At 46.3% G+C, this 15,383-nt stretch overlaps 1 protein-coding gene across 6 annotated transcripts; it reads right to left on the reverse strand.

Annotated features, from left to right (window-relative positions):
* Positions 1-61: 61 nt before the first annotated feature.
* Positions 62-15,331, reverse strand: TNFAIP3 (TNF alpha induced protein 3). 6 transcript variants are annotated; one of them, XM_021271094.4, is made up of 9 exons: positions 15,203-15,331; positions 11,855-12,167; positions 7,987-8,177; positions 7,619-7,766; positions 7,239-7,409; positions 6,327-6,507; positions 4,080-4,999; positions 2,527-2,759; positions 62-1,791 (listed from the first exon to the last, which is right to left on the reverse strand). In XM_021271094.4, the coding sequence occupies exons 2-9, from the start codon at positions 12,150-12,152 to the stop codon at positions 1,510-1,512; spliced, it is 2,424 nt and encodes an 807-aa protein (XP_021126769.1). In that variant the 5' UTR covers positions 12,153-12,167; positions 15,203-15,331; the 3' UTR covers positions 62-1,509. The 6 variants fall into 6 exon arrangements, with proteins under 6 accessions (XP_021126769.1, XP_021126770.1, XP_012953197.1 ...); XM_021271095.3 differs by having other exon boundaries at positions 15,136-15,266; XM_013097743.5 differs by having other exon boundaries at positions 15,081-15,220.
* Between the last annotated feature and the right edge of the window lie 52 nt (positions 15,332-15,383).

Consider the following 15,383-nt stretch of genomic DNA (forward strand, 5'->3'; position numbering starts at 1 on the left):
TTCGGTCAGTGGGTGGTCCATGCTCGACTGTGGTCCTTGTCATCAATACAACATACTGAACTCAATCCTTCAATAATTTATTTCTTTATATCAGAGAATGTTTTTCAATCATAGATTTAAGTTTGCAAAGTTCAACACAGGAGTAAATATATGTAAAAAAAATCCTAGATGTGCAAATTTCAAGTTGCATTGTTTGAAATAATATAAATATTTTAATAAAACTTATGTTCACATTAATGTTCACAAAATATATAAAATTTAACAGAAATAAGAGTTATTTTAACTTTCTTTTTTAGAAACCTGTTTTTTTTAATAACTAGAAAAGATTCTAAACTTGAGAAGCAAATTAGAAGAGGTTATCACCTCCAACACAGTAGCAGCAAAACAGATGCTGAAAACTTAACAAGTATTAAAGGAGAGGAGAGAAGCAGGTATCAGGCACAACAGTATAGACGAGTTTGCTAAGGCACTGCAGAATGAGAAGTGAATGCATGAACTCCAGGAGTGAGATCTTGCTCCTGAAGTACCTTATTGCCAAGCTCCAAGCTGTAAGCATGATAACAGAATCACATTAAGGATTACAGAAGTGAGAGATTGGGAGTGAGGGGTATGAACAGCAGCATATGTATTTCTGACAATTATCATGGAAGAGAAGAAAGTTACTTTGGCTTCAGAACTGAAGCCTAAGATGTAGGGAAGGCTTCAGGGGTTTTTCAATATGTTGAAGGCAATGAGAGCGGAATTGCAGGGTTCGGTTTTCTCATCACATACATAGTTATAAAAGGTGCTTCTGTCATCATGTTATCTTTCCAGCTATCTTCAGCTTTGGGAAAGGATCTAAATAGTGGTTAAGTGTATTGAAGGAGCAGACCACTACTGGTCTTGTTCAACAGTGCAGCTTAGTTTGCCAAGGGCTCTGCAAACCCAGAACCACTCACTGTTACTGCCCTAAGCGCCTGCAGGAGCTCTAACCTTGTTGAGCTCTGCAAGAACACAAACAAGGAAACCAAAGCAAGTTTCTTCAGAGACCCTCTGTTTCAACTGCAAGATGCATCAGCCTGTCCTGGAAGACCTCGCTCAGGAGACTTGCCTCTGACCAATATACATCAACGCAGAGTTCCCACACCTCCAACAGTAGCTGTGGCTCCTTGTCTGGGAGCAGGGGAGGTATTGTGAAAGAGGCAGAAGCAGGAAGCTCTTTGGATTCAAATGCTTCAAACTTCCCATTGGGAAGTCCGAGAATTAAATACAGCACGATAGGAGCTTATTCGTGAAAGACAGCTCTGTGCAGAAAGCAACCAGCCCTTCTCAGCAGTCCTTGTATGCAGTGTTTAGAGGAATTAAATACTTATTCCCAAGAATAGGAATAAACAGGAACAAGAGCAGACAGCTTATATTCCCCCCCCACAACCTCCCACTCCCGGGACTGGTAAGTGTTTTGGATATAGCACCATTTCAGTTAGGGAAGTAGCTGGCACCTCGTTCTTCTTCACCAACTCTTCCTTCCTGCTAGCCATAGATCTGTTTGAACTGGTAGCACTCGTTGCAGTAACCATTGCACTTGGTATTGCCATAGTGGTCACAAGCAGGGGCTCGGCAGCGCTGCTTCGGGGTCTCGTCTGCAGCTGGCTCCCTGGGACTCCCCAGCTGCGTGATCTGGCTGCGGCGCTGGCACTCCTGGCACAGATCCTCACTCCTGCAGGCCAGGTTGTTCCGACACGAAGCCACTGCACACTGTCTCTTCTGGCTAGTCATTGCTGCTCGCTGCAGATCTCTGCGCTGTCCTGTTCTCTAGAAACACATGAAAAACACTGTCAGTTATCATGCTGGCGACACGCGTGGCATTTCCACTTACTTTCAGCTGTGCTAATGTGTTGTATATGTAACCCTGCTAGCGAACACAGACAGCAGACCGGTGTGAACAGTGCAAGGGCTGTGGGACACTGCTCTGCAGAGCAGAAAATTCCCATTGAAGCTAGTGGTCTTTTCAGCTCCTAGGAAGACACACACATCTTCTGAAGGGCGTGATACCACGAGCTGAGTTGGGCTTTACCAAAGATCATCATAAACACTGTCATTTCTTGGAAAAACTGTTTTTTTGTCTTTGGTAAAACTCAATTCTAGAGCCAAAACAAATCAAATGAAAAAGCCTGAAACAAACTTACATGCTCAACGAAAAAAAGCAACATGAAACTGACTATGTTACTTGACATGATTGCATAGATCTAAAGGTAAGGACAAAAATCTCTCTCCAGCCAGCAAAACAACTGTTGGTCCAATTGCTTCCAGTGAAATTGGTGGTGAAATTCCAGTCAGGCAAAGCTGAACACAGCCATGCTCACCCTAAACTGAGAACAATCTCAATGGTGCTGCTCAGTTGTAGGGAGTGAAAATCATGAGATACCTTGCACTTGTCTTCCCATGACACTTAGAAAAATCTAATGTTGCTGCATCCCGTAACATGCTTTGAGTTGTTCTCACAAGAGAAAAATCACGCTAACCAAGATTTTCAAACTTCATACTTACTTCGGGCTGTCTCACGAGCTGTTCCTCTGTTCTTCTGGCTTCCTGAAATCGCTGGCTCTGGGCTTTAATGAAACAGTTCTGGCAGTAGCCTTCCAGCATGGTGCTACCCAGGGTGCCACAGTTGCGCTGCTGGCAGGACATGTTTTTGTGGAAGGCTGCAGCAGAGCTCCCTTGCTGACCAGCTGCTGAGGAATTCCTCTGAGATCTCCTCTGATGGCGTAGCAAAGAACTGTCTGTAATGCAAAGTAAGGACAGGGGGAGTTTGAATAAGCCCAACAGATCGGGTGACCCAAAGTGACTAAGAAAAGCTCTTCATTTTACAAAGAAAAAAAAAATCTACTAGCCTCAAGCATGGATTTTGGACAACCCACAGACCCCTCAGTCCTTGCACTTTCCAGGAACTGCTCCAACAGCTGATTTGATAAAAACTTGCCCTCGGCACAGAAATTGGATTCCCCTGAAATCAAGGGGAATTTCACCACTGCTTTCAGAGTATTGCCTGTGATATTCCCAACTCTTCCTTCCCTTTCACCCTCCCCTGTTACAATCACATTGGGTAACGGAACAGAGCTAAATGGGTTAACATACCCTACACTTATTAATCTCACGAGGCAATCATATATTCCACAGTCGTAAGGAAAACATTTTTCCTTGTGACCAACACTGCAAAGAAGCTTTTGCAAGCTTTTCAAAATTTACACAAGCTCATAATTTAAAAAGATGTGAAAAGGGCAGTATTGGCTTGTTTGTCAGCAATGAAAGAGGTGAGCATTATTTCTCTTACACATGTCTTCTGCCCTCTGTACCCAAGGACACTTTGACTGTGTAATCAACCAGAAACGTGGAAATTGAAGATTTCAAGACATGATTTATAGACAGTTACTTTTTTTTTTTTTTTTATGGGCTTGACATGTGCACAAATATACTTGATACTACCAAGAAAGACTTCAAGGTACATTATAATAATATACTCCTATGTCACTACAGAATACTTACTCTGTATTAGCTTGCACACATGTTGTATTTGCACATTTTTTTGCACATTTTTTGCATATTTGCACAAATTTTGCCTGCTTTGTTTATTGAAGTGACTTCAGTAGTTACTCCAGAGTGTTATACCTGTTTTATCTTGAAATTCACACCAAGCTTTTTAAGCTTGCCTTAAAGCTTTGCCTTACAAACACAGCTGCTTTTCAGTAGCATCACTACAATACCATTTCCCCCACCAATTCCTACAACTTCTCTAGTTATTATGATGTTTAACTGGAGAAAATTCATAGCAAAACATTACTGCAGTTGAAAGGCATTAAATGCGACTCTTCACTGACTACGTTTTGCTTCCACAAAAGACTATGGGAAGCTCTACAACAGATTTCACAGAAGTCCCCCATGTTACTGCATGCCTCTTTCTTGGATAATAATGGCAAAAAACACAAAAAACACGCTGCTAGTTGTGCTCCACACTGTTTCTGCCAACCCCTGCTTTTTTAGGGCACAGTGTGTGTTGAGCTTTAGTTTCACAATCTGCACCGCATCTGACAGAGCTCACTTACCATGGTTTTCCCTGTACTCAAAGAAACACAGCGTGCAGAAGCCCTCATTCTGAGCAGTTCCAAAGAACTTGCAGCCAGGTTTCCTGCAGAGTTTACTTCCCCTCTTCTCCTCCGGACCGTGTGGGGTAGGAGGCAGCGGTGCCAGTGGTGGCTCTTCACAGTTGTTGGGAGCCTGATGGCAAGGATGCTGAAGGAGGCTGGGTGACATCTGGGATGGGTCAGATGTAGATCTCTGGTGGCACATGGACAGAAAACCAGGGCCACCATTCGAGGAGCGCTCTGTAGTCCTTTTGAAACAAGTGCTGCACATGCCATTAAAGGTCCTGTTGGCCTTCTGCAGGCAGCCTTTACACGTGGCATAGTCTACCTGTCTCTGGTCATCCACATTGTTACAAGGAGCACGCTGTCTGGAATTGTAGCAGCGTTCGCAAAGTCCGTTGTGTTGCACGTTCAAGGTGAAGGGACAGTCTGGGGTCCTGCATTTCATGGCAGTGGTTTCACTGTAGAGGAAGAGGCTCGGAGCAGTTGGAGGCGCGGAGCGAGGCCCTGCGGACTCTTCAGACATCCACCCCCCAGGTTCACAGACCTCACCGCGGGAGGAGCCTGATCCAGCTACTTTTAGTTTCTCAGGTGCTGCTTTAGGGGTCTGCTTTCTGCCTTTGGTTCCCTGTGACCTCCGCTCAAAGCACTCATGGCAGTAGGGCTGAGTGTTCACAGACATATAGAAAGGGCAGTTCGGAGTTTCACATTTCACCTGTAAGAGGGAGAGCTGGGAAAAAGACAGATCCTGTCTGGCCCTGGGGCAGGTCTCTCTTCTAGCAGGCTCAGCATTCTCTTGCCATTTCTTGTACTCATGCTGCACCAGTTGAAAGTAATCCTCCACAAGGTTTATTTCTTTGGGTAGGTTGCCTTCATCCAACCTGACAGACAAAAAAAAAATCACCGGTTGAAAAGGGCAGATGGCTGGGGGTGGAGACAAATACAAGCCACGTGGGGAGGAAATGTAGATTTAATACACATCCATATTACTCAGCTAGAAGATCCAGGATGTTAACTGTTGCTGTAAATGGAAATAATTTTAAAAGCAGGTGTTCAGTGATGTCAAATGGAGACTTTCACATCTAAAGAAATGGTCTCACAGTGCTAAATGCAGAAGTATTCTTGGAAGGATTTTCAAGGTAAAGGTTTACTGTCTATGAAAGATGTATGCAGGAAGGCTACATAATCTCTCAAATAAAAAGAAAAACCCTTCAAATTCTAAATTCCTCTGAAGACCAATGCCTAGCTGAGCTGTGAGTAGTGTTTGACCACCCCCTTCACAGCCCATGCTCAGAACAAACCTTTCCTCCCGTGGAATTGTATCGTGAAATACTGAGTCATTCTGAAATCTGCTCCTTTTTTTGCTCTATGGGCTCTGCAACTACCAGTCAAATTCTTTAAACAAACTAGGTGGCTTCAACTCAGTTGAAGCAATGCTGGAAGCCATCACAGAATCCCTACGTGACCCTGACCACAGGGAAAACCCCACATCACAGCTTATCATGCAATAGCTCAGAGGATGAGGAGCTAGCACTGCTGGTAATACGCGAGAACCCATTGTAGCAGTGGCACTTGACAGCACAAAGATGTCACCATGGGCTGTAATGGGAGAAGTGACAGGGGATACAGGGAGTCATGGAGGGATAGGCAGGCATTGCCCTCCAGATTAGAAAAGCTGGTGAGTGCAATCAGCTGCTCCACATGTTGCTGACTGCTAACTGCCAGGGGGACAAGGGCAGGTGCCAGCTGCTCCACTGGCCACAGCTTCCTGCCTGCTGCGACGCTGCGAGAATGCAACCTTTCAAGGCATTTGTATGTTGAACACCCTGCCAAGTGCAGACAAAATTACACCACTGCACTTTATGCAATTTGCCCTTGCATGAAGTGCAGGAGTTCTGCAGAACTTGTTCCTGGTTGTAACTACTTCTCAGCCACTCCCCGAATAACGTAAATGTCACTGGAACTAGTCTGTTGGCTTTACTCTTCTAACGTATTAGGCTCATGCTGCTAAATCCAAATACATTTTTGCCTTTGGCTTTGAGACTGGTTCAAGCCCATACCACTTAAAACCATGTGAATGGTAACACCAATATTTTATACTGCAGAGGGCAAACGTGAAGTATCCTGTGAAGAGGCACACACACACAGAATGGCGTGGCTTCTACCACCACCTTAACCAACATAACAGTAAACAGGAATGACACTCACTTTGCAGCGTTAATTAGGTGAGTTGTACCATGATCCCAGCCTTGCACTGGAATTTCTATGACTATCAAGTAGTCCTTTAGCAGCTGCTCTTTTTCCCTCTCCTCCGCATCCGTCAGAAAGTGCACGCTCAAATCCTCAAATCTGCCTCGTTCGCTGGTGACCAGAGGGACAGCCCGGATCTCTGTGTGGAAACACAAGGGGTTAGCACAGGTATTTTACCTGCCAGGAGTAACCACAAGATACAACACAATGGAGGTGTCAGCACTGCTGCTGAATTTTGGACAGACAAGAGACTGGCTGGCACAAGACAAACTGGTTTCTAAACAGTGTGATTAAGAGAGGATTCAGGTACATCAGTCCCCAAAATTTAGTCCCATCCTACTGCAATTTTTAATGTCCCCATTGCAATTGCCTTCTCCCTGGGTGCAGTATCATAGAGCTTAGTTTATTACTCCTTTTTATAAGGTGATGCCTGAACCTAGAGCACTGTTATCCATTTAGATGAGATACATTAAAAATGGCAAAGCATGTATCTCACTGCCCCTGCTAGGCAGCTGCACACTGCTGTGAGACCGTGTTGTTTGAAGCTACTTTTACGGTGGGACATGGAAAGGAGGCCAGCACACAGCGAGACAGAGGCACACAGCGAAGCAGAGGCCACCCTTGGATGACAGCCTGGAAGCAGGTGAGCTGTGCTCCACTTTCAGCTGGCATTTTGAATACAGTTTTTAGTTTCTATTCATGTTTACAGACACAGCTGTTTCTGCTTACATTTTAAGAACATATTCCGAAGAAATCTTTTACATTAACTTTTAAAATGCAAATATTAGCCAAATTATATTTTAAATGCTGCGTCAGCATAAAAGTACTGAAGAGGCTATGCAAATAGTAGACGAAGTACTTGAAAAATACCTGGGCCACTGTCCTTCAGGGTCACTAGAGGTGTAAAATGCATATTGTCGTAGCCAAGCACAATTGGATATCTGTAGCATTCTTCTGCTGGCCAAAGGAGTGGCAGGTAAACACCGCCAACGTTCAGAGGAGCAAAACTGGAGCCTGACTCTAAGCTTCTCACCACTTTATCTGCACAAGGAAGAAGAAAAAAATCTGTTAAGCACAAGTATGTATGTGCTATAGGTAACAGAAAAACATTCTGGGTGTTTTATAACAATTGCTGAAACTCCCAGTTCTGAAATACACCTACCTAAAAGCAACAATTAGCAAAATCAGATCACTAACACAGCACAGACTGAGGCGACCCTTCATGTGAGATGACTTGCTGGGCAACTCACCTGCGAGGACAATGATTGGTCTTCTAAGGATGTTAGCAAGGATGAAGATGTGGATTTCTTCCAGTGCGTTATACGGAAGCCTGTTTCGAGCCCCAGATGTTTCTGGAGAGGTCATTTCAATGAGGTATTCCCACTCCTCCTCCCAGTTCTGAGGAAAGAAACATCCGTCAGCAACGGTTTAAAGACACGAAGTTAAAGGACTCAACTGCAGCACTCAAAATATGCACGTTTTCCCATTTCCTCCAAAGGAACAGCATTTCCTCTCTCCACAAACAGCGGGATCCGTGGAGCCAAAGACTCAAAGAAAATCAGCAAGGCAACCCTGAGAAGCATTCAGCAAACTGCACAGTTCCCTCAGGCCGCCTTACCCGGGTGTCATAGCGGAGTCCTGTCTCTACAAACTCCTGGGACTTAATAGCCTCCCGCTGCCAGCGCAGCTTGAAGTTCCGCGTATCAATCTCCCGGAGGGCGCTAAACAACGTTTTTCTTAAGACGAGGTCAATATCTTCAATACCCCACATGTACTGAGATGCAGCATGCATGAGGCAATTTCCATCACCTGAAAGAAAAAGAAAAGAGTACGTTGATTTTACATGGCTGCTTAAATAAAACCCCACCAACAAGAAGGATGTGGAATTAATTACGCAGCACATCCACATATTCCATGTGCACTTTTCACTAAGCCTCTGCCAGAGGGCTTTTCACAGGAAGATGGCAGCTCTGAGTGCTCTGCCCAGGGGAAGAAAACAAGTTGTCCCTTCTCTGCTTCTTGTCCCTGCACTGGCTGGTGAACTGTACTCAGCAGCAGTGGGAAACCTGCCCCTTATCTATCTTACTTATCTGCTCCTTATTTATCTTACTAACTTGGACTGATCTCCTGAACTGAATTCTGGGGTTGCCTGCAGATGTCAAGCAGTTGCAACAGCTTTTGAACACAACCAAGTCATCATAAAAGTTCAAAAGAATGTGTAAGTCTCCCTTACCAGTGTTTAAACAAATGCACACCTGATGGCACAGGGTTGAGAAAATGAAAAACAAAAATAATATCCTATAGTAACACCTCCCCTGACGAGCACTGCATAGGAAAGCTTGGCACTTGTCTGTGCATGGAGGAATTATAATGAATTATAATGACCTATTCTTCCCTTTCTGTACCTATTTCATTTATGTGAAGCTATTGTAGGAACACCTCTTGCCTTCCTCTCAGAGCTGGTAGCTGTCTGTATGCTGTGCTGTTGTAAATTTCATGTAGAGATTTGCTTTTCTAAAGCACAAAATTAAAATTAGCTAAATGAAAAGCATAATGATTTGCTTCTCATTTTGACTACTCCTTCCATTGAAGGAATCCTCTTTATATGTAGGAAGAAAAGCAGAGTTCTGCAGTTTCACAGGGAAGAAACTGAGAATCTGAATAGGTAATAAACTTAATTGAAAGGTGTGACAAAGTATGCCTATGGCTCCCTTTCAAATTCTACCTCTATCCACCCTCTTCAAAAGCCTTTATGAAAGGGAAATAGCAAGAACCATTACTGTCCTGTCCTCAGGTTCAAAACTAGGCCTGGCGTTTAATACAGTGGTAAACTGTATTCACATTAATATGGTTTCTTAATTTTCAGATTCACTGAAATTTAATATTAATTTCCTTGGAAGAGAGGACATTAACCATGATAAACCTGCTAGATTTTTCTTGGGATGGGGAGAGAAGATAAAAAAAGAAAAAAAAAAGGAAAGACCCCACCGCCCAGACTTAAAACCATGTATTAGGCTACATGCATTATGAGTTCAAGTAAATTGTGAACACTTTGCTATTTTTGCCATGAAATTGCAGAGAAAAAACCTACAGCAGACAGCAGATCCTCAATAAGTATCATTTGAAACATGCTTAACATTTTATAAATTGTTATGGTCTCTCTGCATATCAGGTTCCTACCACTGACTTCTGGTTTCTGAATGGAGTCTTGCAAAGCAGACTGTGTCTGCAGACTGTGTACTCGAGCTCAAAAAACATCAGGGAAGAGCATTTAATATTGAAAACCTGACTGGGTTTCCTTCTGAACAAGAGAGATGACATATTAATCCCGTTAAAATTTTCCCTTTGCAAAATCTAGAGCAAAGATAAGATTTTTTTTTTTCTTCTTCTCTCAGAGCTGACTTTCAGTTCTTTATTGAGAAGCAGCGCCCAAAATTCCTTACGCAGCACTTGGAATTCCCCGGCGCCGTTTGACTAGCAGTTGAGCAACACTTGTACTTTTTGTTCTGCTGCGCGCACGGCTGCACAGCGAAGCCTCCCTCGGACTTTCCCGGGGGGTGTGGTTGGGCGAGCTGGAATGAATGCCTATTCATTATACAAGTGAAATCGCTACAGCCAATAGATGATGGGATTTTAAATTAATTTTTTTTGAAAGTTTCAATTTTTATACCTCCTACCGCCTGCTTTCTATCCACCATTCACATGCCTGCAAGTAAGCGTGCAGTGATTCTTCTTGTGAGAAGAGAAATGACACCACCAACTCATGTACATATTAGGTAAAATACACATTAAAAGATCCCAGAAGGATCTCTTTAATTTGAACAATATGAGCAACTAAAGCCTTCATTAGAAGATGTGGATTTTTCTGAAGAAAGCCCATCTCTGAAGGAACTAATATTCCTCCCACATCTGTGGGTTAAGCAGTCAAATGCTTTTAAAATTTTCTTCATGCCACGTGGGAGGAAAAAAAAAACACCATAGTTTTTCCACTCGTTTGAATAACATAATTTTCTGGGCTTGTACGGGGCTTCTCCAGGCTTCTCTCAGCCATCCTCTCCTTCAGCCCAGTCTGCCTTCTCCCTCCTGCGGAGCTGCAGCAACTTTGCATAAACCACAGGTTCCCAAAGCCACTCCTCCTGAGCAAGCACTTGATGACCTTACAGCACCAGATGGAAGCCAAGTGCAATGCACTGGCTGCATGGGGAGTGGGGGAACACAAACTAACCCCTTTTGCTCTGCCATCCCTAATATTTCAGCATCCTGTATACTGGTGCACCTACTCACAGATAGGACCCAGGTCCATAAATTGTTCCCAGTTATAACACTGGTCTAGAGTCACAACACAAGGCACCTGTTCACTGAACATTGTGTTTGCAGCAGTAAGGGAAGCTTTGACCCCTGCAGAATTATTAACATCATATGCAGGACCCCAAAGCCTATGCCGCGGGCATAAATTACACAAATTACACATAAATTACACTGTCCATTTTCATACTAGGTCTGTTAGAGTGCATCTCTTGCAGCGAAGTTTTGAAAACACAACACTCGGAGTGATGTCACCCTCCTGGTACCTGCAAAGCACTGCCTGCAACTCTCGTCCTCTGGAAGTCCAAGGTTACCCAGTCTTCACGGACAGACTAATTACAACTACGGGAATTTCAAGCAAGAGCAGAAGCTGCCCACAAAAGCCCACCAAAAGGTCAGTGTTTCAATTACAGTGGCAGAAGTGTACATTTGGATCAGGCTCTTTAAGCTCACAGCAGTTGCATCTGCATGGTGGTTGTTTTCATGGGTTTTGTAAAATACAATTGTGTGCAAACAGGAAAGAAAAGACTGTGGTCTAGGAACACAAGGACAATGTATATATAAACAGAGAGGAAAATAAGCTTCCTAAGAGCATAATGTACTGACTTGAACTAGGCTGAAGGTCCACCACACCCAGTGTCATCTGCTCCTTGAGCAAGGAATATCTATTTCCCATCATCTTGGTGTCCTCAGCGTCCCAGTCTACCTTCCCATTTGAGGCATTGCTATGCTGTAGGGAATCCTGAGTCCAAGCTTGGAGTTGCATGACCATAAGTCATAGCCATTACCAAATCTTTCCTGCACCGAACATGAAATGCCCAGCAGTTCTCACCGTCATGTGCAAAGTTTTCCTGCTTGACAACACGGGCTCTTGCACCCCGCTAAGAAATCACTGCACTAGTGCTACTTCATTTACAGCGCCTGACACAATACACATAAAGTAATGCTAACGTGAAGTTTAAGGGTCACCAGCAGTGACCCTTAAATTAAAGGGCATTGCACACTTCCTCGCCCTGAGGGAAGGCAAGAGCTCGCAGAGCCCACCGGGCAGCCAAGCCCACCACCAGCAAGGTCAGCATGCTCCCACGGGCACCGATATTACAGCTGGGTCATCACCAGACCTTGCCTTCCAGTCACAACTGGCATTTCAACACGAGCGCAAAGACCTGCTCACAACTTACCATTAGTCTTCAAAGGCACAAGTTTCCTGACTTCCATGCACCAGTTCAGCTTCCTCTGGCGCTCCAGTGAAGTCTGGGTGGCCTGGTCAGTCAGCGCCTTCTGAAGCATTTCCCGAAACTGAGGGCAAAACTGGCACATTCTGAACATTTCTATGGTGTATCTGTGCATAGTCCTGAAATGGTGAATTATTCCATTGGGGGGTTTGACCAGATCTTCAGGTGTTCTCTCTCTGATCTTCACAGCTTTCAGCATATTGCTCTGATACAAAGCCTGAGGAAGGACATGTTGGCCAGCCATGTTCCCACACGAAATCTGAAACAAAAAAGAAAAGGATTTTCTTATTGATGTGTTAGCATCCTTGCACTGCAGTGCTATCACTTCTGCAGAGACTGAGAATGAACTTCCAGGCGCGGGATTCTGGTTGCTGCTTTGCCCAAAAAGTACACAGAATGGATGCAGTCCACTGAAGCTTACAGAGCTGATCATTTTCAAAGTTCACACCCATCATTCTGTCCACATTACTCAGATATAGCCACTGAACAGCTTATTTCACTCATTTACTGTGATCATTTACTGAAATATCGAGGAGAATTTATTGATAATGAAGGAAATTACATCACTGTTCAAAAAAAAGGCATTTAAATGAAAGCAAGGATAAAAAAAGGCAAGATCAAGGGAAGGGAAAATTATCTTGGAAACTTGACTAATTGATAACTGCACAGTAATGCCATATGAACCCGCTGAACTTTCAGCATGTTCCAAGCTCTTGTTTTGATGACATGCCAAAAACAGCAGGTAATGACCATTTCAGCTTTCTGCAGCCCGTGCATTCTGAGAAGTGATGCCTGGGATAGTACAAAGAACCTGAATAATTAATTACACACGTGCTAGTATCCGTCCCATACTTACAGAGGCTGAAGATGGTAAATAAGGTATTAGGAGCAGGGCAAGTACTCAAGGACAGACTTATGTTACTCTTCTTGAGGCTCCTTATGTTTTGTGAGCAGTGCAGCTGCTGCACAGAGGTGCTAGTGCAGCGTGTGGGGGTGCAAAGAGCAGTGCCAGTATTACTCACCGGTAAGTCAACAGAGCTGAAAAAGCATTTCCACTTGGCTCAAAAACCCCAGCATTTTTCCACAGTGGGACAAGTAATGTTTACTGCCCTGCATCCCTTTCTTCAGTATCTCCGGCCTCATGGGTTACAGCAGGAAGAACCAAAAAAAAAACCCCATAACCTCAAACTATCTACAGCCCGAAATACTTATTCAGAGCACCCTAACGTTGCGGCTAGCTACAGCCAAACACGGGGACCACATTCACACATCTCCCCAGGCTCCCGTGCCCTACAGCAGCTACCGCTATGAACAGTTATTTTTACAGGGAGAGACTCTCCACGCTGTCCAGGTGGATTACTTCTCTGTCTACAAACAAAGCAAAGTTTCTAATAAGCGACAGCATCCAGCTCCAGCTCCAGCTGCCCTTCCAGAGGCTGGGATGAGCTCTCAGGGTGAGGGACCTCCAGCTCCTGCTGCCAAGAGCCGCCTGCCTCCTGCAGCCTGGCCAAGAGCCAGCTGGCCGCCGCCGCCGGTGGACACCCTGTCAAACCCGAAATAGAGGCAGGTGATAGACGAGACACGGCGACGGCAGCACAGCCCGCTCTGCCCAAGCAGGGCAGTGTCATTCACGCCGTAATATTTCCTCTGCTGGTGGCAGCGCACCAGGAACAGTGCTCAGAGCTGTCAGCCCACAACACGTGGGGACGCTTTCCTTTCCCTAATAAAAACGGTACATTATAAACGTTTTCCCTAAGAATATACGAGCTGAAAATAGAAACAACATGTTTTCTCATCCCTCCCACACCCCAGGTTTTATACATACCACTCACATAATCCTTCAGTTACACGTACGGATGATTTAAGAAATATATAAGCAGCCACATATTAATTTTCTTCATAAACACCGCTCTGCCGTGCTCAGAGGCGAGCAGGACATCGAATCCCTTCGTTACGTAAGTAGAGTCATTAAGTCAATAGGTTGATTTTTTTTTTTAAAGCCAAATAAAGACTTCGCAGATGATTAAGCACAACTGAGATGGCCCCTGAATGGTTATTTCCAGCTTTAAGCAACAAAAAGTACGGCGCTTACAGCAGCGTTCACCGGAACACTGTGGCTCGGTGCCCTGCGCTGCAGCTCCGCTTCCCCCCCCCGCGCACGGAAAATACTGCCTGGGCCATCCACAGCCACACACAGCAACCCAGGCAAGAGCCGAGAGACCCCGATTTGAGAAAGCGGTGCTGAAACAAAAGCGACCAGCACCCCATAACCCGGCCGTACAGAGCGCAGCCCGTGCAGCCCCAGCGGTGCCGCTCTGACCTCCCACAGGCAGCTCCCGAGCCCGCAGGAACACAAAACGCTGCGGGCTGCTCTGACTTCCCTGTTTATCCCCCTAGCGCTGCCTGGGGTCAGCCTATTTTGTCCCCTACCCCTGCCCGAAATGCCCGTGCCGTGCCAATCAACAGAGGGCACAATTTCCTCGCCCGGCACCCGAGCTGCCGGCAGCAGCCCCCGGAGAGCCGGGGCGAAGCCGCAGCCGCCTCCCCCCCCCCGGCCCCGGCGGGGCAGCGCTCACCTGGGTGCCGCCGGGCTGCTGCGGGAGGTGCTGCCCCTGCGTGCTGCTCAGCAGCCGGGCCGCGGCGGGGGAAGGCAGCCGAGCCCCGCAGCCATCCACGCCCGCAGAGCCCGCGGGGCCGTGCCGGCAGCGGGACCGGGGTGCCCGGGGTGCCCGGGGTGCCCTGGCCGCTCCGCCGCCGCCTCCGCCGCCCCCTCCCCGCTGGAGCTGCAGCTGCCGCCGCCGCCGCTGGCTCTGCCGCGGAATGAAGGGCTGAGCCCAGCCTCTCGGTGTTTTTTTTTTTTCCCCTTTCTGTTTCAGCGACCGGGCGAGAGAAAAAAAAAAAAAAAAAAAAAAAAAAAAAAGCACAACACAACACACACCAAGAAGAAAAAAAAAAAAACCCAGCGGGGATTTCCACCGTCAGCGCTTGGGACTTTCCGACATGTGACAACCGCAGCGCCGCCAGCCGCCCGCACCCAGCCGCCGCCGCCAGGGGCCGCCGCAACGCCCCGGCGCTCCGCAGCACGGCCCCGGCCCCATGCCCCCTGCCCGGCCCGGCCGCAGCCTGCCCCCGGTTGTGTCTCCCCCTCTCGGCCGGGCGGGCTCAGGCTCACCCTGTGGTGCCTGGGGAAGGCTCCGCGCCCCCCTGCCTGGTGGTGGTGGCCCTACCCGGCTGCCCCATGTGGTGCTGTTCCTCCAAGCCCTCACACACAGACTCAAGCCCCTCTGAGGCTACCTGTGCTCCGCCATTTTGGCGCTGTGTGTGTCAGTAACCACTGCTGACTTCATTTTGGTTAATTAGGGGTTATACGCTTGATACATAATCACTTAGATCCCCATACTGGTATTTTAGGAGGTGTTAACGGGCTGTAATCCAGCCCTGCACAAGGCAAGGTCAGTGCAGGTGTGGGTCAGGA

The sequence above is a fragment of the Anas platyrhynchos genome, chromosome 3, assembly GCF_047663525.1.
Source record: "Anas platyrhynchos isolate ZD024472 breed Pekin duck chromosome 3, IASCAAS_PekinDuck_T2T, whole genome shotgun sequence".
In the NCBI taxonomy this organism is placed as follows: domain Eukaryota; kingdom Metazoa; phylum Chordata; class Aves; order Anseriformes; family Anatidae; genus Anas; species Anas platyrhynchos.